The sequence below is a fragment of the Triplophysa dalaica genome, chromosome 18 (genome assembly GCF_015846415.1).
Source record: "Triplophysa dalaica isolate WHDGS20190420 chromosome 18, ASM1584641v1, whole genome shotgun sequence".
Lineage (NCBI taxonomy): Eukaryota > Metazoa > Chordata > Actinopteri > Cypriniformes > Nemacheilidae > Triplophysa > Triplophysa dalaica.
The window spans coordinates 3,817,603-3,843,347 of record NC_079559.1 but is presented as its reverse complement, the minus strand read 5'-3'; the positions used below and the strand labels follow the sequence as shown (position 1 = coordinate 3,843,347).

Below are 25,745 nucleotides of genomic sequence, written 5' to 3'. Positions count from 1 at the left end.
TGAATTATTATTTTGTTCATAGCATGTAATAGGTATAACATGGAGAAATCATTTGCTATTTATAGTACCACGTGATACGTATAACACAGAGACTTAAGTTTTACAGCATTTCGCATGTATAGGAAAATCTTTTAAAAGAGAATTGGTCACCAAAATAAACCTTTATTACATTCTAGGATTTTATTGAAAATAATTATCAAATACATTTATTTAAAGACGTTACATTGACATCTCCTGTTATTTACTCATATATATAATAAAAAGCTTTCCTTTAGCTCAGTGGTAAGAGCATTGCGTTAACAACGCGAGGTTGTGGGTTCGATCCCAGGGGATTGCAAATACCTATGTAAAATGTATAGGATAAATCATTGTAAGTCGCTTTGGATAAAAGCGTCTGCCTAAATGTAAATGTAAAAAGAGAAATAGCGCCCTCTGTTGACCAGTGTAATATTAATAAAGGCACTGAACTAGGATGCGTGCATTTAGTGTGTATAGTGTATTACTGTAAATGCAATTTAAATTATTATTCGTTCATTTAGATCAATGTACTTTAGAAAAGCTTTATTGTCATTATTCAGAATCTATAACGTTTGATATGTTTCTATGACACGACTGGAGCCATGGATGGATTTATTATTTCACTTGAATAATGGACTGACATCTGTGATTTGGAGCACCAGAACTTCATATGAACGGAGTTATTTTTTGTCAAATGCATTGAAGAAGAATGGAGTCCTTTGAACCTGTTTCACGGTGCATTATTACTTTTGGTACGCGCTAGGCCAGACTCAAACTCGTACCGTGAGTAATAATGCACTGTGGCAGTGTGTGTATCTGCATGAAGAAACAGCTTTGGACACAATAATGAAGATAAAATACTTGAATGTTTAGCCCCACACATAATATATTCACCTCTGTGACCGGAACTGATGATGGGAGCCACTGATAATCCTATAACTTTTTTATAATGTGTACTTTTAAAACTTTTAAAAGCACGTTAGCCACATACGATTATCAAGTTAGATATAAAACTGAACCCTGAATTATTTGCAATATTGCAGCGAATCTTGCCAATACAACTTATATTATTGTGTGTGAATCATTAAAAATGTACATTTGTAATGTGTTTTTGTTTGTTTTGTATTACACCTTGACTATCAATGTCTTATTTCGCGATCCGAAAGACATAATTCAATCGTATTGTCTACAGACAGCTATAAATAATGTTATAAACGTATAAAGCCTTTTTTGTAAATGAGTAGATTTGTGGTAGGAAAGGCGTGTGACGTAACCAAACATTTACGGAGAGGAGAACTCATGACGTCACCTAGTAACGGTGTTGTTAGCAGCGGACATTAAGAGCTGCTAAAGTTTACTGTTAGCGTTTGTCCAAAACTTAAATATGGAGCATTTAGCGAACAATGAGATCCAAACCGAGACTGAAGTGTTAGCAAACACCCAAGAAATTAAGACGAGCGATGTTTATAATGTGGATAAGAACATACCAAATCGCTTTAATAATCCGGAGTGCTTCAAAGGATACAGGTGAGTAGCTTTATCCGTGATTTAGCCCCGGTGCATGATGGGATCACACGACGCATTTTACGCATTAACAGTTTAAACTGTAAATTAAAATGTTTTATTTTTTATACACGTCATTAATTAAACATTAATATAGACGAATGGTGATTTAGCCCCGGTGCATGATGGGATCATGCAACGCATTTTACGCATTAACATTTTAAACTGTAAATTAAAATCTTTTATGTATACACGTCATTAATTAAACATTAATATAGACACATATGAAATACTATTTAAAATATATGCACACACTGTTCATTCCCTTCCGAAAACAAATATTTGTAACTGTGCCTGTGAACACTTTTTTTTGTGATTTACTGTCTTCTAAATAAATACAAAGGTAAAAAACACCCTGTGGAATATAACATTAATATCTATATTTACTAAAACCGTGTCAAAATGGGATATCAATAGTTAAAATTAAACAAAGATTATGAGGATTTCACAGGCCGGGTCACATGTGTTTTCCCTGAAAAGCTTTGAATACATTATTATTACTTATAAGCAACTCAAATTATTATTCACGACTATCCTAATAAACAGGTATTGTATTTTCAGAAAAAAGATCATTAACCCTCTTTATCAAACAACAAATCAAACATACGGAAGCAAAAAGCCTACAGTTCATGAGATGCCGGTAAGTGATACGGTGTTATTAAAAAGCAAAAACACTGACCTTGTGGATTTATAAGATTATTTTGCCGTAAATATTTTCACACATACTATGAATGATTTTAGACGAGCTTTAAAGGAAGCAGCCGGAAGTTTTCAGAGCCTCATCTCAAGAGCGGGATGTACAGGGATAACGGTTTCAACACCACACTGGACAAGAGCAGACTCACCGGACCCAACACAACCGACGTGCTTCACAACAGAATCACTTTCCATCACTTATACCACACAGATGGCGAATCTCAGTAAAATCCAGAGTTCATGATGTGTGTATAATGTTATAGTGTGTATTTTCAGTATCACCACAATTAAATGTAGGTAAAACAAGTCACTTGGATTAATAAAACACAAACAAACCAAATCAACAATGTCAATATAGTTCATTTTATTTGGTGTAGTACAGTGAAATTCCATAGCCGACCCGAGCACAAACGTCCGGGCAGGTTCTCTCAGTGTGTGACCGTCACACGAAGCGGAAGCCATCAAAATATAATCCACGAGTTTTAGAAGCACTTTGAACTGATACGTGGAGGTACAGCAGACCAATGTACAATCAAGCGTGTTAAATCATAACGCAGTGGGGTTAAAACTCGAGTTTGTTATTACTCAAACCAACCTGATTGGTGAAGTGTCCTTTTGGAAACACAATTCATCTCTCTTGCTGTTGCTACACTGAGGTTTCACGTGAGTGGCGCACGGCATTAAGGGTTTTGGTGTCGACTTCGTCCCTGTTTTTCCTTGAAGCTGTAAGCAGCAAAATATTGTCCAGAGGGCTGGATTGTAAAGTCCACAAACCTCCAACGTTATTCATGAAGTAAAAGGCACTTCAAAACATTGTAACAAAATCCAGTGTATTGTCTTACATCATATACACACATGATCATAAATGAAGGAATGCAAAGACAGTATAAACCTCAAAGAGTGACTTTTTTTAAAAGAGTCTGAGACGTTTCATCAGGCTTATAAAAAGAATGTTAAAGAGTAACAAAAAGCTGGTCTGTAGCACACGACGCATTTAAGGTTTCATGGGGCGAATAAACTCGTGGCGAGTAGTTTCTGTTTTGCGTCGCAGAAACTGAAATGTTTGCATAGGCAAGAAAACATGGATCACGCAGAAGATGCAAATAAAAAAACAAAATCATGAGGAATTCAATCAAATCCTATCCACACGGACAGAATGTTGAAACTTCTTTGAAGTGAAAAAGAAAAATGAACGCGCGGGAAACTTAAAAGCAAAAGGTCTTAAAAGTCAGCAGCAGTTTTGGTGCGGGGCGGCGCCCCGGTGGAATGGTGAAGCTGTGCGGTGAGCTGAAGCAGAGAAACTCTAAAGCTCGGTGTCCTGATACTGTTGTGTGTTGGCATAATAACCACGCTTGGTCTTCTCAGACATCTGCCGTCGGAGATCATTGGTGGGCTCCTCGCCGGGGCCGAGCGGTCCTCTCTCTGTGTATTGAAGCTTGGAAGGTGTCTGGGGCTCCGGTCGGGCGCTGGAGCTGGAATAAAACAAACAGTCTGATTTTTAAACAACACACTTTGTACCTTGAAAGAAAATAAAACAAGCTCTTACCCAATAGGTTGTGGCCTGCTGTGGTCCAGTTTCTGAGATTTCATTGGGACGGCATAGATGTCAGGATGTTTCTGAGCTATTTCTACCTGGAAAAAAAAGACAAGCATCACAACATATGAAACACCCTGTGATTTATATGCATTTATTTACAAGTGTTGACATATTTGCTATACAAACATAAGGTTGGTGCAGGACATGTCAAGGGTGGCTTAAAGAAAGCAGTAATAATAATGTAATGACTTACCCGTGCAATTTGGGCCTCTTGGAGTTCCAAAACCCTTTGTGAGCGAGCGATGTGATCCATCTGTTCGAAGGCCTTTACTTTGCCCATAAAAGATCTCCGAGATGGATCGTCGGGACTCTTTTCCACCGCCTCCTTGTTTTTCATCGGGGGGCTGTTGAGACCTTTGGATGCGCGGGATTTAAGGGAGGGTTTTAGGGGAGTGGGCGGAGGTTGGGGCTTGGTTTTTCCCGGAGACTCTTGGCTGCGGGGGTGATCGCTGCTCGCCGGACTGCTTGACCGCGAGTCGTAGTTTCGACAGGGGTCGTACTGCCCCCGCGGCGCCTCGCCTTGAGACAGCATTTTCACCTGCAGGACAGGTAAAACATCACCATTACAAAAAACATAACTACAGACCTTGTCTGACTATACTTAACCTCGTTTTTATTTTCATATAAGGGTCAGATTAAACCCACAGAGCAGGATTAGCCCAGTTTTGTGGCAAATGTGTTAACTGGAATGATGAATTCCAGCATGTTTTGGTACATTTCATAAGACTTAAGTAACTGTGTAAAAAAACACAACAGGAATTAGAAATCATAACCAGCACTGGAATAGTAGTTCCTCTTTGCACCATAAAAATAAATGCATTACCCCAAACACAAAACCAAAAGACACAACGCTACCTACTAGTGAAGCTGTCAAACATGAACTAACTGCTACATTTTTCTTCCATAAACACAAATCTGAATAAATGCAGCTAGTTTTAAGCATGAATTCAGCACAACACTGATGATACACTTGCTCTATGGTGAACTGTACCACAGTGTTTCATTGAGCCGCCGCGAGAAGATTCTGAACTGCTGGAAAAAGCATAGCGCCAAATGGAACCGTGCTTCTGCACAAAGCAGAATGAGGTCAGGGAAAGAGTTGTTGGTCATCTTTTTAAAAGTTGTGTTTTACATAAATATATTATAATATATATATTATTTAAAATATCTTTACAGCAAAAGTACTACAATCCATTCTGGTGGTCAGTCATTATACATGTGGGGCTTGCTCTTTGCGGAGTTTTACTTTGAATTGACGCTTTATCTGAATATTTGAGTTACGATTACGATCTGATTCCTTTAAGAAGATTAATAGCAATTGTAGAAAAATATCAATAATTGGTGATTCTTAGTAGGAAGACATCGACGTGGAGGATGTGAGCTCACCCTGGCGGGGTCAGGCAGGAAACTGGACAGTATGGGGGGACTGGCTTCGCTCGTCTTCTCTCTACTGCCCACCCTGCGGATACGACCTCGAATCTCTGGGCTGGACTTCCTGAGGATCTGTAAGGGAACTGCATTCAGATAAAATGGACAACGCAGCACAGGAATGTATTCTTACACACGCACACAGTACTGCAAGCTTTGAGTAAGATATGTGTTTGTCTTCAATCCGTTCAGTACTGAAACTTGGACCTCCTTTTAGTGTATTTCTGATTTAACATGGTTAGTTCTATAGAGACTTTATAACTGAATAAACACTACCTTTCAGGAGTTTTGTGACTTAAATCATCTTTTATTCTTTATATAAATTTCACAATACAAGAAAAATCATCAAAACTATGAAACAACACAATGTGATGTGACGAAAAATGCATAATAAATTAATACTTGTTCTATTTTTAGCATCTCAGTGTAGTCACTTAGAAATGTTGATGCATTTCAAAATCCTTTTTATTAAATGAAAATTTACTTTGAAAGAATGTAATATGTTGAATATGTTTACACAATTAATTCAGACATTTAAGCATAAAAGAAAATGATTAGACTTTATAATAACCATCAAAATGATCAAGATTTTTTGGTGACATTCTTAATCCGTTTAACTTAAAATGTGAAAACTCGCTGAGCTTTCCTGGCCATAGGAACCCTGATAAATATATCTGCAAAAACATTGTTTCTTTTTTTTCTGTTGGGTAAAGATTGATAATCAGGAATAATAGTAGGAATGCTGTAGTTCCAACGCTTAACAGAAGGGGGCAGAAGAGTTCGCATTTCAAATCCTCACATGCACTGAACGGTTTGCACATCATGAATTCTGCATGATTCAGCGTGTAAACTGGAGATCATTCACTTCTCACATTAACAGCATGCAACTAGATGCAGGCGAGAAAGTGCTACATGCTGTATTCCAAGTTGTCTTGACCTCTGCGGTCTCTCCTAACAGACACAGCTGACTTTGTGCTGAGAGATGCCATCGCAGCAAGCATGTTCGTGTGTGTGCATGCTGTTTACCCATCACTGTCGAAGATGCATGTGTGACGCAGTTATTAAGCATGCATGGATGTGCAAGCATGTGCATGTTTTCACGCATATGTGTGTTGACGTGTGTGTGCAGTATGTGTGTGCGTGCTCTGACCTCCTCTGGCATTACCGGCTCAGAGGAGCGGCTAATGGCCGACACCCGTTGGCGGTCCAGCGGCTCGTCCGTTTCATTATCAGTGTAAGCCCCGCCCTCATCCGCCGTGTCGTCGTAGTCGCTGGTCAGCCGGCTGTCCATGCTCAGGTAGTCGGCGCTCATCGCCGAGAGATACGACATGCGGTCGTCGTGGAGATCGAGATCCGCCTCAGTCCCGTCCAGCTAAAAGAGACACATGATGGATCTTGTGTACAGAGAGGAGCGAAAACGAAACGAACACAAAAACAAAAAAAGAACGAAAGCTGTAGAGAACCACTGAAGAATGATGAACAGTAAAAGCAGAAACACACACGAGGAATGACTTTTAGAAAAGACGACATGCATTCATTAATAAACTGAATAGGGATATAGGGAAATGTAGGAAAGATGTAAGAAAATGTGAAAGGACTCTTAAAATATAAAGATGCTGTAAATGTAACATTAAAGTCAACATGAAAGCATGACTGTCTTAAAGAATCAGTTCACCCCAAAATAAAAATTCTCTCATCATTCATTTACTGTCATGACGTTTTAAATCTTTACAAATTTCTGTGGAATACAAAAGAAGATATTTCGAGAAATGTTCAAGTGGTTTTGTACCCATACAATGGAAGTCATTGTTATTTGGTTGCCAACGTTCTTCCAAATATCTTCTTTCGTGTTCTGCAGCAGAACAAAAGTCGAACAGGCTTGTAATGACCAGAAGGTGAGTAAATGATGACACAATTTACATTTTCGTGTAAACTGTCCCATTAATGTCCTCAATTCATGTGAATCTTATTCCAAACATTAAATAAATCTTTAATAAATAATGGAAGCAACATCAGCATTTTATGTTGACTTTAAGATACAGTTTGTAGAGAAAGTGAATAGGAGGAGATTTATATTGTTGATTTGTTTTACCTTCCCTTCAGAGACCCACACGGCCTGAGTCTGCTGCTCTCTTATGGTCTCCTTCAAACTGCCGAACCAGGCATCATTAGCAGAGTTCAGATCAATAACAGCTAACAGACCAGAGAGAGAGAGAGAGAGAGAGAGAGAGAGAGAGACGAATCAAAACATTTCGATCTGGGTCAACAGCTCTCCAGGTTCATTTGATCCAGTTATCTCACTGTTTCCAACAGCCGCTTTAATCAGTTGCTGTTTTCTCCTCGATGTTGAACATGAATCTGTGTCAAAGTCAATTTTCATTGACATCTGCCCACTGCAATGTTTACAAAAAACAGCATCACCATATTAGTCCGAAGCAAGTAGATTCGCACACTTTTTGTATTCCATAATAGTGCCGACCACCAGTTTCAACAGAAAAATATGCTCTGAAGTGAAACAGCACACGTCTCCTAACATGTCAATGTATCCCTTGAGTTTCTTTCTTCCTCAAAACACAAAATGATGTTAACTTGATGTTTACCCTGCTTTACAAATATATTTATTAATTTGCCAAAGGAGCTGTCAGGCTCCAAACATGACACCAAGGCATCATAATGTCATACAACTAATCCATAACCATAACATTATGCAATCAGGGTTTTTCCTGCATAGAAAAATTGCCTCCGTCAAATGTCGTGGCGCCCAGACTCTCGCCAAAATCATGTCGGTCGTCTTCACAAGAAATGCCGCGTGCATTTATCAGACTGTCATTTGTAATTGCAGTTGCGGCATTACACCACACCGGAGGCGCTGTTTCAGCACACTGAGGCAGTAAAAAGAGTTGCAAAACAAGAGCTAGCTGTGGTTCAGAGCACGTTTAATTATTTGAAATTTCGTTAATGAACATGGCGTACATCATTTTAATGTCTTTAGATGTGCAGTTGGATCGTTGAATCCGCGTATACTGTAAACAGCCAGTTCGCCCGTATGAACGAACATTGCGTTTCAAAATGACTCGCACACGAATGACTCATTTGAATCGATTCATTTGAACTATTTAACTTTTCAGTCACTAGCGAATATAAGAGATCATGGAATCATTTAAAGTGAAACACAGAGAATGCAAGTAAGCATTTAGTAAGACTGGTTAATTCAGTTTGGTATTTAGGGCTGAAAAGCTAGTTAAACTGATATAAAAACTTTATTTTATTAAAAAAAATTGTTTGGTTGAATGAAAGTAATGTTTTATATAACTTAATCATTGTAATTTTCATCAAATTTTATTAGATCTTTGAATGTCAAAGTCACTTTGGTTAATTCACTTAAAGATACGGTAGGCCTGAGTGTGTGTGTGTACAAGATCAGGATGGCGCCAATTCCGCCTCATATTGAGCCAGGAAAAAGCCTGCCACTGTATTCCAAATCTACAAGTCTTTGACTTCCCCATCCATCATGTCATGATTATACATTTTCCACATCATAGATTTGCCATGACGCAACAACCTACAGTCCGAAATATTCGTATGCGTTTCTCGTACTTGGTTCTCATTTGTACGGTTTCTAAATTGTTATAAAAAGCTACTCCAAATGCTTGCTACAGATGCGAAAACACCGGTCCAAAGTTTTTTATGACAGACAGAAATATCGGAGGCAGTGTAAATGTGATGCCGTATTTGAGGTCGTTACAACATGAGGTCGTATTTATTTTTTAATGTGGAAATTTCGGACGCAAATTTCGTACTCAATGGGAAATGGGCTTAATGTTCGTAGCTTTTGTGCTGGAATAACATGAGTGGGAGTGGTCTGGAGCCCCAGGACTGACCTGTAAACAGGTGCGAGCAGGTTTTCCTGAGCTTCAGAGCCTGGTCGAAGAGTTTGCGGGCACTGCGGTTTGAGTTGGGGATAACTCGCTGTCTCATGGTCTTCACCCCTTGTTTACTGTCCGGGCTGAACAGGATGACAATGGGGTACCACTGGGTGTAGTTCAGGGTGTCCACAGCTTTAGGGGTGACGTCCAATAGAGCGTGTTTGTCCTGCATCAGTCACAATAACAGTGTTTATCTTACATTTACACATTTGCCCGTTTCTTATAAAAGCAACTTCTAGATATACTTTATCGGTGTGTGTGCTGAGCTACAGAACTCCAAGAATACATATAGTAGATCCCAAATTTAATTTAAGGGAATATTTGCAAGATGTCCCAGATCACATTCATGTGTGTATACTGTATTATTACCTGTTCAATGATCTGCCGAATAGTGTTAAGACGAACAACCCCAGAAGACTTTTCTGACCCGGCGTCTTTGGGTTCGGTTTCTGCCATCAGACAAAAAGAAGGAAGTGAAATTAAGCTACAAATAAACATACACACTAAAAAGTGCCATATATTACACAAAAGACTAAACAATTGATCTAGTATAAGTAACTGCTAGCTGCTAGCTCAAAATTTAGAAAAGCTTAGTTCCAGTTACATTCTCCTCCAGTGGAGATGCGAGCATATGTCTGAAAGTTTGAAAGGGCTGTCAAACTAATAATCGTGATTAATGGCATTCAAAATAAAAGTTTGTATTTACATAATATAGGTTTATGTGCTGTGCATATTGTATTTGTATTTATAAATGCAAAATCATACATATCCATGTATATATTTTAAGAAATGGATGTATATATATATATTTACCGATAATGGAAATTATATATAAATGTTTATTCATTTTTATATTTTTTCTTAAATATATGCATGTATGTGTGTTTATAAATACACAATAAATATGCATAGTGCACAGACGTACATTATGTAAACACAAATTCTGGATGTGATTAATCATTTGACAGCCCTAGTATTTATTTATATTATTTATTAAATGTATTATTTGAATCTTATTTAACATATCCTGTTGCTGCTATATAATATATATTTTGAAAGAACAGTGTCTCTTCCCCGTGTTGAAGTTAGAAATGGTAATGATGTAGTGACTGCGTTTTCAACTCACTGGCAATTACAAACTCATCTGGAAGCTCTGATGCCAACTTCTCACAGGCAGCATCTGCGATCGGTCCAAACAACACAACCGGCCTCCGGAATCCAGCTATAAGACGAGGAAGACACTCAGTATAACCAAATACAGAGATAATACATTCATCTTTTATTAACCTGACAAAATACAAAGCGGCTTACATTATTGGCAGTACACACCCTAACTCAGAATAAAACAAGTATTATAGAGATTTAAATGACAATATAAAACGATTCTTTACTGTGGCTTTTAGAATATAAATGGGATGATTATATTAGGTAATATTGTGGGTATAGTATCATATATCAGGTATATGATACTATATGAGTGTGAGAAGTCTCTTTCTCCAATGCATTACAAATCTTAGCTGTCTTTAAAATAGAGCTGTGAAAGAGAAAAGCAGGTCTGCTCAACGATGTGAAAAATGTTGTGTGCAAGTGCCATTACTCCTTCAGACTGTTACTGTTAGATCAATACAGGCAACTATAAGCACATTAAGATATATTTGCCGGCCACTGTATCCGTTTTCTGTGGTGGAGTTGACTGCGTATATCAGAGCTTCTAACTGCAGGCTAGATAATATGAATGAAAATACTCTTTAATGTGTTATATTGAAAAACAAACCAAAATGTTTCACACAAGCTAAGAATTGTCAGTTTAGATGTCGATGTGTGTCGGCAGTTTCTTGCTACGAGGTCCTTAGAAGGTGTTCCTAGCTTTGGTTGCTCAAGTAACAGTTATAAACAAACCCTGCATTAACAGATGAGAGACGGATGACATGAGCTCCACTGCTTTACTTCTATTGGTAGTCGCTCTCGAAAGTCGGCCATCATTTGCATAAAGTTGAGCAATTTTCAACTCTGTCGCATCGACAGACTGTCGCCAACTGTCACTGTCGCTTATGTGGAATGATGTCACTATGACTATCGCTGCGTCCCAATTCGCATACTTTCCATCCTAAATAGTATTCCAAAAAATTATTAGTAGGTCCCAAATCATAGTATGCTGAAATGAGTATTCTCAAAGTACCCGGATGGTCTACTCTATCAGGTGAAAATTCAAAATATGAATCCATGGACACTTATCGTCTGATATTACCCACAACTCACCTCGATAGTACACCGCATTAAAAAATATAATAAAAGATGCTTCGCTTAATTAATAAATGTAAGTTAACAGTAAACATTATATGCAAAAGATTAAATACTTTAACGCAAGAAAAAAGCTGTATTTTGACGTTTGTGACAGTTAAGGATCAAATTGGCAACAAGGGCCTAGCCTAAAGCGCTTTGAGAAGCTCTTTGAAAAGCGCTATAGAAAATAAGTTATTATTCTATCTAAGGTTTGACACTTACAAATTGACATCAATGCTATCAAACTGGAAAGCAGCCAAAACAACTGCATCACATGACGAAAAATATTTATAAACCCCTCCGTTTTCCTCATCCAAACAACAACGCGAAAACGCCGTTTTCAAATTTATCCATTTCCGAGTACGTTTTCGAAAAGCTCAGTTGTGTTGACAAAAACGCCATCTCAGGCCAAAACTGAGAGAAAAGATACAAACAAAAAACGCACTAGTGTAGACAGGTCACAAGTTACCATGGAAATGAATGAGATCATGTCGCTTTATCACTGTCAGTCGACGGCGGTGTGAACAGGGCGTCAAGATGATTCAACATTATTTTTCCCACTTTCTCAAAAGGAGCTGTTTTGGACATACAAGGTTTCCGCCCTGCATCATGGATACTGTATATAATATAAAGCCACACAAGACATTCAGATCATTTGACATAAATAACCCCTTAAACCTAAACAAAGAAAAAACGATTCTTCTTCTTTAATAGCCTTCGTTAAGCCTTCTCTAATACAAACGATAACACAAATGGGGATCAGTACGATTCTATGACGTTTAAGCTCTGAATAAACTTATTTTGGTGATGTTCAGGGTTGAGTGTGTTGACTAAGCTGCAAACACTGATTCATGTAAGTATGCATGGTTAGCACAGCTACATCACGTGGCATCACTGTTCATGAGCGCAAATAAACAAACATCAGTTTAACTACAAGCATTTGTCTTCCATTTGTCATTGTGTGCTTATTTCCCTAAATTACTATTTTAAGTCTAAATATTGTCTGGTTTCTCTTTACCTGAACATGATTTGTGTTGCATAAAGGATTGGATAAATACGAAAAGGAAAAGGTTAACCAAGCTCAGAAGTGTCCCCACCTTCTCGGAGCACCACCCTCTCATAGGCGGGGAAGCGGGTGGAGACGGCAGCAGAACTTTCCTCTCGACTCTTCCGAAGATCTTTCTTCTTCGCCGCCCTCTGACCGCGTAGTCTCCAGAAGTCTGCTCGGTCGCTTCCTGAACCTTTATTATGAGAGTTCTGGACGTTTGCCATCTGCTCCGCTCTGATCGGCAGATAGAGATCATTACAGATATACACCAAGTAAACATCCCCCCCAAAGTAATTCATCTCAATCCAACATAGACTGCTGTTCTCACCTGCACTTATTCGGAACGATGCCCTTCTCCTGCAGCTGGCTGTCTTTGCCAAGTCGGACGGCCAGCCAGTTTCCCAGTTTGCCGTCATATAAGGTGTCCACCACCTTGAACATCTCCCCTCGGGAGAAAGCCAGACACTGCGGAAGCTCTTTTTCGTACTCGAAGTGGGTCCGAATGAAAAACGAGTCCCCTCGACCGGACACCATGATGTCTTCATAAACTAGGGTACGACACGGAGAGCTTACATTTACATTTATGCATATGGAAATGACACACATTTACTGATAAAATGTGTATTTTGAATGAAGGAGAGACACATAGGCATCCTTAGTTTGCGTTTCTCCCATAATCTGACCCAGAATTCACAGAGGCATTTTGGGATAAAAGTGTAAGCGTCAGATTTCCTGTAGCCTCACTCTCCTGAATAAAGCTCTGACATCACATCTGTCTCCGCTTAGACCAAATGAGCTTCAACCCCCCCACAGTGCCAATCCTCCGTCTCCCGTGAGACAACATCCACCACTCCACACTGACATAAGATGGTGAGAGATAGAAAGAGAGAGAGACAGAAAGGGAGAGAGAGAGCAAGAGAGAGAGAGGGCAAACAGCCTATTGCTGACAACTCGATGTCTTGGGCTGGGGCTGTGGATGAGGGCATTCGGAGAGCTGCTGGACTATAAACCAATAAACATTCAGCTCTCCATTTTTAGACAATAGACTTCAGAAAGTATGTATGAGTTTAATTTAGATTTAAGAGATTGGATTTTAAATCCTAGCTTTTAAATATGTACTTTGGAAGCCAACTGCATATTGATCAACCATTAGCCACCTGCTGTCCAGTATTATCAATTGAAAAAACGACTACCAACTACTGATTTTACAGCAAATAAAAGCATGGCTCTGTTTGTGCATGAATACATTTGGCATGAGACAAAACTGGCTACAACTGGTTTGTACTGATGAGCAACAACCCGTGACCTCTTTACAGGCCACTGTATGTGTGTGTGTAGACAGAGAGAGCATTAAATTAGAGCTCAAATAATATCTCTATTAAAACAAACAAAACCTGTACTGCATTCATACACGACACAGCATTTTGTGATTCCAAATTAAACCCTGTCTATACCAGACACTACTTGGAATGACGCGACACGACACAACAAAAGACGATAGAACCCATTAGAACCATTGTAATGTTTCCAAACTGGATGAAGCTCGATGAGATGCGAGAAACCCATTAAGAACAAGGCATTTGTCGTGTTGGACCGCTAGCGGCTGGTGTAGACAGGATGTTAGAAAGCTGGTATCTATGTGGACAGTACAAAAAGCTTTGCACTACAGTAGTGTTTAAAACACAGCCACAGACTTTTACACAACCTGACCCTATTATTAACCATATCTGTTGATATGAAGGGTAGGGGGGGTCCTTCCCTCAGCTGAAGCGAGGAGTGCAGTGTATATAATGTGTGTGGATTCTCTTGCTCTCACCCTCTGATTTATTCTGTGCCAGGATGGTCACGACCTCCCCTCGCGGGATCTCCAGCAGGAACAGAACAGCCTCCTCTCGCACGATGCCCCGAAAGTCAACATGATTCACCTGTGAGAGACAGACACACAGTGACTAATGCATATAACTCTAAAATGTCCTGTGCAATTTGTCCAAATTCCCATGTTTAATGGGTGTAAAAATGTGAAAAACGACATTTCGGAAAATACTCGAAAGAGAGCTACTGTTTAATTTTCAACATCATAAATTTACTATAATCAGATTTTTCTTTAAAGAAAACATTTAATGCTAAACAAAGGAAAAAACGTTAACATTATAAACAGACTATAAACAGAAAAGTTTATAGTAAATGTAACTTTTAGCATCATAAACTTACTATAAACAAAAACAATGTAATGCTAAAAAAATGATAAAAAAGAAATAAAATGTAAAGCTTAACAAAGGAAAAAAAGAAAAAAAAAAGAGCAAAAAAAAGAGCAAAAATTAAACACTAAAAAGAAAAAACCTTTAGTATCATAAATTTACCACAAACAGAAAAAAGAAATGCTAAAAAAGTAATACATATTTATGCTAAACAAAGAAAAAGGTTTAGCATTATAAATTTAACAGAAACAGAAGAAAACTGAATGCTAATAAATTTACTACAAAGAGAAAAAAAACAAATGCTAAAGAAGTGCTTTCTTATATTTCAAAATTTATATTATATTTAAAAAGTAAAAAAAAAACAAAGCCACAGTATTAAAAACTTTGCATGCATTATTTAGGTTTGAGAACCCTTATTGCCCAACATTATTGGCAGTCTTCATGGAAAAAAAATCTTAAATATGGCACATTTGTATATTGTTTAATGTGCGCAATTTACTATTTCATACGGAGACAATATTAAAAAAGCACACAGACAATCCGACCTATTGCTGTTTGTACTGTACCTTCATGATCTGATCTCCCACACGGAGACCCTCCTCTTCAGCTGGACTGCCCTCCTGAACTCCTGCTATAAATATCCCCACATCATTTCCTCCAGCCAGCCTCAGTCCCACACTTTCTCCTTTCTGGAAGCTCACCATCACTGTATTGGGCCTGAGAGAGAGGGGGGGGGGGGGGAGCGTGAGGTATTTATCTATCTGCTCTGTAATAAGAGACGGTTTTCCCTGGTGACATCACTTCAGAAAGGCATTATAAACCGTCTGGCAGGAATACACTTTAACACACATGCCTCTTACTAAAACCACCACGAAGAAGATCCTGATGGCTGAGGATCAATAGGGCAGATGAAACAATATTAACTTTTCAAGAGTACTGAAATAGTACAATTTACCATTTGACATCCGATACTATCACAGTACTTCACAGCCATGATATTTTATGAATCTAAAGCAGAATACTGACAGCTTTTGAATATACTGCATAGTAAATGTAGTCGCCAGTCAGATGTAAATTTAAAATGATAGTTCACCCAAAATTAAAGTCTGTCATCATTTATTTACCCTTGTGTTATAAAAACCTGTATCACTCTTTCTTCTGTAAAACACAAAAGAAGATATTTTGAAAAATGTCTCTGTGGTTTTGTGTCTATACATCGAAGTCAATGATGGCCGGTGTTGTTTGGTTACCAACATTCTTCAAAATAAAAATTCAACATTACATGATGAGTAAATGATGAACAGTTCACACGGAGTACATTAATGACAACATTTTTTTTTCTCTGTCATCAAGTTTTATTCAGTCTGACTTACATTCATATGGTAATTTACTCATTATTTCTGTCGTTATTTTTATATTGTTTTTATTGTGCTTTTAGGACCTTCTATAAAATTATGACAGCATAGGGTTCAACATAAGAGTGAATAAACTGAATTTGTCTTCAGGAAAGTGTTTCTAAAGAGCAGATGGAGACAGAGGAACAGGTGCGTGGATGCTTTGAAGCGGTTATGAAAGGCAGTATGTGTTAGGGGAGCGTGTGGTGACTGAACTGCAGGTCTTTAGCTCTTAAACAGTCCTCAGGTTCAGTTAGTGGATATGATTTTAGTTCAGTGAATAAGATGATGATGTGTGAGGAGATTAAACCCGGAGGTTGTTCACGGAAGTCACTCACCCGTATATGGCCTCGTCCTCTGGGCTGGGTCTCAGCAGGATTTTGGGGGTTGTCTTTATTGATGCTATAACATTGAAAATGAAAGAATTTCGCTTTAGCTTCATTTTGACGACTGTCCAAAATTAACTGTTTGCAACAGCTGAAAGATTCCTAAATTAAATGTAGTTTTGCCATTGTATGTATCATGTAGTTAAATATAATTATAGCAATATGTAATGTATTAATCTTATAATATTATGTCAATAGAATATTACAATATAATAATTTAATATTTTATCTTTTCTGACAATGAGATTTTTATCTGTCTGTTTGGCTGGAAAAAGGTTGTAAAAAAAGTTAGCAGCCAAATATTTTAATTACGTGTATTTGGTGCTTGGTGAGTGTTGATTTTGGACCCTGCACACAGAGCAGCAGTATACTCCAGGGGCGGAATGGCCATCCGGTGTTCCGTTTTCCGGGTGGGTCGCTATCGTTTGGGGCCGGAGCGGATGCTTTGGGCACTCAGATGGATGTATTATAAATTCGAAAAATGTGCCATCCACCCCGTCGTCAGAAAAGGTGGAGGGCCGATGTTGAGTAAAAATGCAAGGGACGATTTTTCTTTCCAGTCTAGCCCTGGTATAATCAATGTTATGTTTGATCTCACCTCACGTGTAAACAGTAAATATCCGTCAGTTGACATCAAACGATAATGCCTTTACAAACCAAAAATGTAGGTTCTTGTTAAAATATTAAACTAGAATTATTTTCTTACGTGGTGGCTCTGCCTCGCGTGGCTCCTCTTTCTCCTCATGAGGTGGCGGTGGAGGCGGAGCCTCTGGAATTTTGTAGGGCGATGACGTCACAGGCACCTTGACCAATCGGCTTTGAGGATCCTCCCTGAAAAACACCATTTAAAAAAATATTATGTTTTTGTTTTGAATATATTTGTATGCCCTTCTATACATATCGTATGTTTTTAATATGTGTTCTGTATGTGTAACTAATGAAAACAGTTTTTCAAATTTGCTATTGCAATAACAATCAGGGTAATCTATTCTATTCTAGGTGTTTCAGTAATCATAATTCATGAACATAAATGATGAAACTGAAGGTCACAGGAATGGATGTTCACCTGGCGTTCTCTCGTGCCACGTCATTAGATGAGTGTGATGAGAGGTCAGATTGCCGTGACCTTTGGTCATCTTGAGGTGAGTAGGAATGATATGACTCCATCTCAGAAATATCTGCGGGCCAACAAACAAGCAAAATGAGAAGCCATGGATTAAACTTTTATTTTCTAAATATGAAAGAGACGAGGCCCAGTTGAGACAGAATTAAACGGACCCACAACCACAGAATACAAACCACCATGTTACAGTCGACTTTGTGTTAATTTGTCAAAATCTGCCCCGTTATAACATCTTTTGCTTAGATACCCTGCAATTTTGACCACAGAATGTGTCAGGGGAGTTACGCAAAGGTACAACCCAGAAAATTGTGCTTATCGACACCAACAAGATTCAAATAGACTATCATAAAGCTGCCGTGAAGCGACCAATAGCGGTGTTATAGAGAGGCAGAAGGTGTGTCGGACAGTCGAGATTAATCATAAAGACAGATCACCCTGAGGAAGCCAGAGAAAGACAGACAGGAAGTGACATCTACTGCAAACTGGCTCGGAGAGCAGAGCCATTTGTAAAAGCAGAAAGTCCCCAAATACATAAAGCTACACGGAAGTTAAAGGGACAGCAAAACATGTTCTGTTATTATTAACGTTGAACTCACCCTCATGTTTCTCAAATCCTGCATGATGTTCTTTTACCTATGAAGTCTTAAAGGAATAGTTCACCCCAAAACAAAAATGCAGTCTTTATTTATTCACCCTTACTCAACATTTGAATACAACTCTTTCTTGTGTGGTAAGACAAAAGAAGATATTTGGAAAAATGTTGAAGTGTTTTTTTGTCCACATAATGGAAGTCAACGGGTTTCACTGTTGTTTGCGTACCAACATTCTTCAAAATATCTTGTGTTCCGCAGAAGAAAGAAACTCATACAGGTTTGAAATGATATGAGGGTGAGTAAAAATGAATTTAGAGCAAACTGTTTCTTTAAGATATTATAAAGAATCGTTTCCATACAATGCCACTACGGCTGGTAAACTCACGACCATATATCACTGTATAAATTCTAGAATACATCAGTGTTTCAAAAATCACTTTCAGACCAATGTGGACTGACATGGGTAAGAGTAAACACTGACATTTTCTCAAACAAATTGAGTGAACTGTCCCTTCAAGTTCTCATTCTAAAGCTCTACTTTGTCCAGTAGGGTTACGAGTCATTTAATAATGAGTAAAACCAACAAGATGCAGAACAGAGAGAAGAACAACAAGGTTTCGCCTTGAAAGAGAAAGCGAGACGGGAAGTCGACCGGGGGAAGAAGGAAAAAGTTACTGTATGCTCTGCTGGTGAATGTAAGTGCACGTCCAGTGAAATAACAGAGCTCCACTGTTCTTCCGAGCACTGCCGGTGGGCGGAACAGCGTGACTGTTCTCCAAATATAAAACCATCCATAAAAAAATTCTGCCGTCCAGCTGCTTCAGAGCAAGCGGGGGTGAACACGTGCTGCATGGAGCTAACACAGGTGACTAAGACAAAGATTCTATATGAAACACATCATTTCTTGACCTTGTTTTTCACGTAAGAAAATGATGTATGTAATGCATTAAAGTTGTTTACACACAAGTTTGTCAATTTACATTAAAGGGGCATTGAGGAGATTCTAGGGGCATCTAGTGGTGAGGTCATGATATGCAACCAATGGCTCCACTCCCCCCTTCCCTTTGAAGCACTACGGTGAACTAAAATGTCGTCACGTTTTTGCTTCTTTGCTGAAATAATGTATTAATGTGCCCTGTAGAAACAATATGATGAACTCCATGGGGGACCTGCAGTGTATGAAGATAGAAATATACATCTTTGAAGACATAGTTATGCTCCGAAAAATACACAGCACCTTCAAATTTTATTAAACTGCATTTAAGAATCAGTGCATATAAAAATCTCCAGAGCATGACATTTATTTGTAAAATTTGATAATTTTTATCGGATTGTGAATGAAGTTGGATCTACTTTTAATCTTTTGTTACTTAAGGCTATTTAAGGTATATACAAGGTATGTATTAAGTTGGATATAAATATAATTTGAATGCAATCTGTATGATCTTTTTTTTCTTTTCTGAATGGGTCATCGGTCATGTTATTAATGGAAGATTATGCTTCACGCAAACATAGCTACAGATGAATAACAGGGAAGAGATGGGAGTGGGTGCTTTTTCCAGACGGAGGCATGTTTGCATCTGTTGGGTGTGGATAAAATTACAGTCTGCGTCTTATGAGGAGGAGGCTTAACCACAGAGACGAGACAGCTGCATGTTTCAATCCCTGACTACAACCCGAAACAGCAAAGCCACGACCTCAGCTTCAGTTCAAACCACACTCATCCATTCTGCACAAACACACGCTCCTAGAGGAAAATCGTATTGCTGAGAGGTTGAAGTTCTCAGTTGTGTGTTCATTTAGGTATTAATGTTATTTTATGACATTGTTGAGATCTCTTCTGAAATTAATTTGTGAGATCTCTGGAAGAATACAATCCCAGGAGAAATATATGTGAGCAGGAGACTTCAACAAAACTTTTCATTTGCTCTCTATTTAATGTCGTTGACATCTAGGAGAAATAATTACGATTCGACAGAGGTCTCATCCAGTTTATATTATTATACCTGTATAACAATACACATTTATAAGAATATATAAGATAAATACTACCGCTCATGTTGAAAATACAATCATATCATATCACACACAATAAAGTCCCACCCTACTTAAATTTCTCACTTATTTTCAATCTCGCACTGAAATACGTCATTTTCTGAAAGAGAAATCATTGTGAAAGAGGTTGTGTGTTGTCAAAGTACAAATATCTGAATTTACACATAAAAGCAAATTAACATTCTGGCGTGACACTCACTTGCATGGAAAACTATCCGTATCAGGAAAAACACACATAGTGCAGAACTGATGGATCACATTAAATCTTTTGCTTCCTACATCAACCATAAAGTCACAGCTTTTCGCATAGAATGCAAAATGAAAATGAGGAACCAGCCGAAGGGCGGCCATCGCATCATGTAGTCAAAATGAAAAGTAGATCAAGCTAGTACGTGAGAGGCAATAAACAGTAAGCGATGCTTTTCTGCAGCGGCGTGTAAATCAAACCTTGTTTTTACATCACTAAACAGTGGGGAACAACATATTCCATGCCCACGATGAGTCATTTTCCATCGCTGTTGACTCTAAACAGTGAAAGCATTTTCTCCAGCACCCTGCATCTCCACCTACATTTAATAACTCAAGGATGTTATGTCTGTATAAGCGATACGATACGCAGCTGTCCCGCCCTTACAACAGCTGAAGAGTATGAAATAGCATCCGTGATATGTGTTATCCTTCCCAAAATTGACGGCAACGGTTTTCCTTACAGGTACATGATCAAATAAATACTTTATCTTTAACATGATCAAATAAGTCACCACAACACAAACGTAACAGTGAATAGTTATATTTATTGATTAAGAAGGGTATTAAAAAGAAGGTTAGAATAAAAATATAAGAGCACAGTGTGAAAGTTGTACAGGTTTTTTTTGAGGCACAATCACGATTACAGAATAAAGGCAACCAGACTTTATGTTGCGTCTCTGCGGTCCATCAGTTAAAAGTAAGACATATCTGTATTATCTGAAAAAAAGAACACAGAAATAGAATTTCTATTTTAAGCATGCAGTTCTCTTTTCTCTGCGCATCTTTCTGCTGTCAGAAACATTTAATGTGTTTGATAGCAATTCTGAGACACCAGGGATTAATGTCTCTCTTGTAAAATGGGAATGAACAGTTTTTTTCTTACATCACTTTTTTTAATCTGACGGTTGTTACATGTTTGCGACCCATCAAGACAAATTATTATTTAAACAAATTAAGGGTGAAATACTGGCCAAACTGTTATTTTGGTTGTGTATGTATGTGAACAAATAGATCAGTGTGCTAAATTTAAATATGGCAGCATGTCAATGACTTAAAATCCAATTGGTTCTTGCTATTTTTTGGGATGAAACATGCATAAGACAACTAGTCGACAAACCGTGAGAACCAATGGGACAACATTAATACAAAATTAATACACAACCTATTGAATGAATAAAAATCCCGCAAAAAAAGTAATTTTCTGTAATGTGACGTGTCAAGATATCAAAAATAAATAAATAAATATTTGTACAGTGTTAGTTAAAAATATGGAATGTCTCACACATTTTGCTTAAAAAAACATCTATTAAATTAATTATTTGTGTTGAACTGCAGAAAATAAGTCATGAAGTACACATCCGGGATGTCATAATGATGAATAAATTGTGAGAATTTTTATATTTGGGTAAATTACTCTTTTAATGCCAGATGTACATGGAGCCAATATATTTCAAAGCTTTACTAAATAGTCTAATAAGAGAAACAGTGTGTATCTGAATATACAAGCTTGTCATTTGCAATAACTAAGTGTTCCTGTTTAAAATACGTTCTATCTATAACTGTATGGCTAGAACATGTTTTATAACCCGTTTCCAGCTATATGACAAAGATTGACCTCTGCAGAAGACAAATTCATTAAATCAATTGCATACAGAAAATTATGCCATTGAATGATAACTCGTACTGACACCGTGAGCGACAAATTACTCTCCACCATCCTCTCATTTCCAGTCCATTAATAGTCACTTGCATAATTAAGAGTCATTTATTACAGCCTCTGCTCCTGGCGAATGTGTACATGATATAACTAATCTGATTTATTTGAGCCAATTGGTTCTATCTGCATTTAATTAAAGTGTGGTGTTGGAGAACACCCCAGCAGAGGGGAACATCATCACTCAGGAACCGCCTCAACAAAGACTTATTTATGATCAAATACTATATCAAAGTAAACAGCTTACCGTCAGGCTCCGAGTCGCTGTCCGCCAGGGCGGGAATTCGCACCAGGATCTGTTTGTGGTCCCGTTGGACCACCAGTTGAAGTTTGCCACGTGATTTTTCGATCAGCTTGCCCGCATCGCTCAGAGAGAGGTTCTCTGTGACAGTCCCGTTGATCTGAAGAAACATCAAATAAAAACAGTTCTAGTAGCTCAATAGGGAGAGCATCGGGTTAACATCACAAAGTGTACGTGTTTAATCCTAAGGAGACACACATAATGCTTAAAAATTGAGAAGGAAGTAGGAAGGAGGGGCTTAGTGATTTAGTATATCATCAGAAAATACAGTAGGATTTTTTTGATAGAATAAACACATCTGGCAAATGCATTAATGTAAATTAAGCATGTCTCTTGTTGTGTTAATCCAATAAATTACCTTGAGAATGATGTCGCCTTCCTGAAGATTTCCATCTCTGGAAGCCAATCCAGTGCTGGTCATCTCTTTGATAAAGATCTGGCTGCCCAATCGGAGGCCGTACTCTATAACGAATCGGTATCAAGCGTTGGTTTTGTGCTAATAAAATGATTCTTACTCAAATCTGTATTTTATCATAATTCATGTATCTGGGAATGTATAAAGAACCAGTAAACCAGTCATGACTGCACAATCACCTTCATTGGGCCTGTTTTTCACCAGCATTACGTCGATTGGTGGCTCTAGAGGCTCAAAGTTATGACGGTCTTTTCCTCTATCTCTATCCCTATCCCTGCTGGGTGATGGCGAGTTATCCAGCCGGTCCCTGCTTTTACTCCTGAGCATCCTGTCGTCCGATCGAGAGTCATACCTCCGCGTCTCGTAACTCCCGGCCGGGCTGGTCCCGCGGCCCCTGCTGTGCTGCCTCTTAGAGCGAGGCTCCGGACTGGCTTCACGTTCCAGCGTCCGTCCCCGGCTCCCGTCCCTGCGGTAGGCGACGTCTGAGCTCGGCGATCTCTCCGTGCTCCTGCCTCTGCTCCGGGAGTCATAGTCGCGTCCTCTGTAATCCGGTTCCAGGTAGTCTATCCGCCTCTTGTCGAGACTGCGGTCGCGGGGGTAGCCCAGGCCGCCATTTCCCCGGTGGTAATCGGAGTCAGGGTCGCTATGAACGCTGTGGCTTTCCTCAGGGTAGTAGCTAGACATGTTGTAATCGCGGCTGTCCACGCTCGGGGACGGAGGGTGCTTGAGGATGGCCACCTTGCGAGGCCTTTTTACAGTCTATGGGGGTAAATTAATCAAAATGATCCTTTATTTAGTCATTTGATCTATTATATTGTTACCAAATGTTTTAAATTAATATGACCTAATCCAATGTTTAAAAATAAAGATTTTTATCCATTACAATTGTATATTATACATTATTGTGGAAGTAGAAATCCACTTTGTTTAATAAAGCAGGATTTATATTAGGTCACTGGTCAGTTCCAGGCTTCAAACAAGGCTTCTCTTACAGTTCAACTACACAATACTCACTATTTTGGCCACCTTCCCACATTTTCGAAGTTGCTGCACAGCAAAAGAATGAGGCACATTATCCATGGGGATGGAGTTGACCAATATAACACGATCGTTCTCACTGTCCGCGAGCAAAACAAAAGAGAATTAAAACCATGAAACTACTGCACAACAAGAGCTTCAGTAAAACAGCATTTATGTGTGTGAATATTTACACCATTTAATTTACCACTTAAAGGTACAGTTCACAAAAATTATTTAATACTCACTCCATTCCAAACCTGTATGAGTTTCTTTCTGCAGAACACAAAAGAAGATATTTTGAAGAACGTTGGTAACCAAACAGCATTACCATTGAGTTTCATTGTACGGACACAAACCACAGAAACACCTTTTAATGATCCGGTCCTTATAGCCTAGAGAATTCTGTTTTGTGGACTGGGTCGTGACAGAACCATGTCCTCATGCTTGGTATGTTATTTGTGGTAGCACATGGCCTTTGTTTTGTTTGCCTTGTGCCATGTTCTCTTCTGTCCCGAGTCTTAGCCCCGCCCCCTCGCTTCCCCATCTAGCTTCCTGCCAGTGTTTCATTCCCCTCACCTGCCCTTTGTAAATATCCTTTGTTAGTTCTCCTATTTAATGCCCCTGTGTTTTCAGTCCTGCACTGGTTCGTTTTGGATATAACCAAAGTCTGGTTGTCCTGCTCCTGCGTTGCCCTTATTATTTCAAGATTCCAAGTTTTGTCTTCCTTTTTTCTCCCCTCGTGGGAAGTCTTAATTTTGAGTTTGAACTGTGAGTTTTGTTTTTATGGGTTTGACCAATCGTGTGTTTTTGTTTATCATTAAAACAAGTTTTTGAGCTCATCTGCTGTCTGTGACTGGGTCCTGTCCGTGTGATTCATGACACATTTCTCAAAATATCATCCTTTGTGTTCCACAGAAGAAAGAATCCTATACAGGTTTTGAACAACATAAGCGTGAATCAATTATGACAAAAATGTTATTTTTGGGTAAACTATCCCTTGAAATAATGTGTGAGAGCAAAGTTTGCTTTCAAGGAAAGAAAGTTTCAATTCTTATTCTTATAAAAACAATAAAAAATTGCATTTTTATTGCATTGAACTATCATAAGGTTACGTAAACTGCATTCAGCTTTGGGATACGAGTTTATTTTAGTCACCTGAATTAGATTAGATATAATTGGTTAGTAATATTTAACACCGCCTTCACATCACTTACAGACTTTATGACTGTTATGAACTAAAGTCATTTTCTAAGGATCTATTTCTATGTCAAGTGGAAATAAACAACTTAATACTTGTTACCGTGACTATACTGGGGTAAAATAATAGTGTACTTATACTCTAAACACGTTTGCATTAGCAAGGTGAGTGAAGCGTACAAGAGTAGTCCATCGGCCGGTCCTCCTGGCAGCACGTCTGACACAATGATGGACGCTTCTCCGCTTTCCACATTAGGATTGTCCCGGCCCCCGGACACAGCGATTCCAAAGCCCATCTTAGCGTCCTGGGAGAAGCGTGTTAGAAAGAAAGAAATTGCTCTCAGTAAAAAAGCCCCACTAATGCATTTCCTCATGTATAACCAAGTCATACATCACAGCTAGCGTGAGAGCCGGCCTGCCCCGGGGCGCTGGAGGACTTGTGTGTGATATTGCCTGATAAAGAAGCAAAAACGGACGGCGGTGTTATGCAATCGGGCCCGATGCATCTCTGTTATAATACTGGAACGTCGACTGCGTGGCA

At 38.7% G+C, this 25,745-nt stretch overlaps 2 protein-coding genes across 5 annotated transcripts in view; one reads left to right on the top strand and one right to left on the bottom strand.

Moving 5' to 3' along the window:
- The first annotated feature begins 478 nt into the window (after positions 1-478).
- On the top strand, positions 479-2,615 carry pierce1 (piercer of microtubule wall 1). The gene is made up of 3 exons (XM_056729648.1): positions 479-1,545; positions 2,143-2,221; positions 2,323-2,615. Exons 1-3 carry the CDS (start codon positions 1,403-1,405, stop codon positions 2,503-2,505), a joined length of 405 nt encoding a protein of 134 aa, XP_056585626.1. The 5' UTR covers positions 479-1,402; the 3' UTR covers positions 2,506-2,615.
- Positions 2,616-2,619: 4 nt separating this feature from the next.
- The window catches only part of LOC130407018 (tight junction protein ZO-2), a 43,100-nt gene continuing 19,974 nt past the window's right edge, over positions 2,620-25,745 (bottom strand). For 2 of the 4 annotated variants that reach the window (XM_056729644.1, XM_056729646.1), the window contains exons 3-23: positions 25,385-25,509; positions 24,002-24,104; positions 23,167-23,746; positions 22,931-23,034; positions 22,519-22,672; positions 17,604-17,715; positions 17,244-17,368; positions 16,490-16,553; positions 15,324-15,474; positions 14,376-14,484; positions 12,888-13,107; positions 12,609-12,793; positions 10,355-10,450; positions 9,598-9,677; positions 9,184-9,394; positions 7,395-7,495; positions 6,453-6,674; positions 5,261-5,377; positions 4,068-4,412; positions 3,824-3,909; positions 2,620-3,749 (exon numbers count right to left, since the gene is read on the bottom strand). In XM_056729644.1, the coding sequence (XP_056585622.1) occupies positions 3,581-3,749; positions 3,824-3,909; positions 4,068-4,412; positions 5,261-5,377; positions 6,453-6,674; positions 7,395-7,495; positions 9,184-9,394; positions 9,598-9,677; positions 10,355-10,450; positions 12,609-12,793; positions 12,888-13,107; positions 14,376-14,484; positions 15,324-15,474; positions 16,490-16,553; positions 17,244-17,368; positions 17,604-17,715; positions 22,519-22,672; positions 22,931-23,034; positions 23,167-23,746; positions 24,002-24,104; positions 25,385-25,509 (3,459 nt within the window). In that variant the 3' untranslated portion in view covers positions 2,620-3,580. The remainder of the gene's footprint in view (positions 3,750-3,823; positions 3,910-4,067; positions 4,413-5,260; positions 5,378-6,452; positions 6,675-7,394; positions 7,496-9,183; positions 9,395-9,597; positions 9,678-10,354; positions 10,451-12,608; positions 12,794-12,887; positions 13,108-14,375; positions 14,485-15,323; positions 15,475-16,489; positions 16,554-17,243; positions 17,369-17,603; positions 17,716-22,518; positions 22,673-22,930; positions 23,035-23,166; positions 23,747-24,001; positions 24,105-25,384; positions 25,510-25,745) is intronic. The other 2 variants (XM_056729645.1, XR_008904552.1) reach the window with 2 other exon arrangements.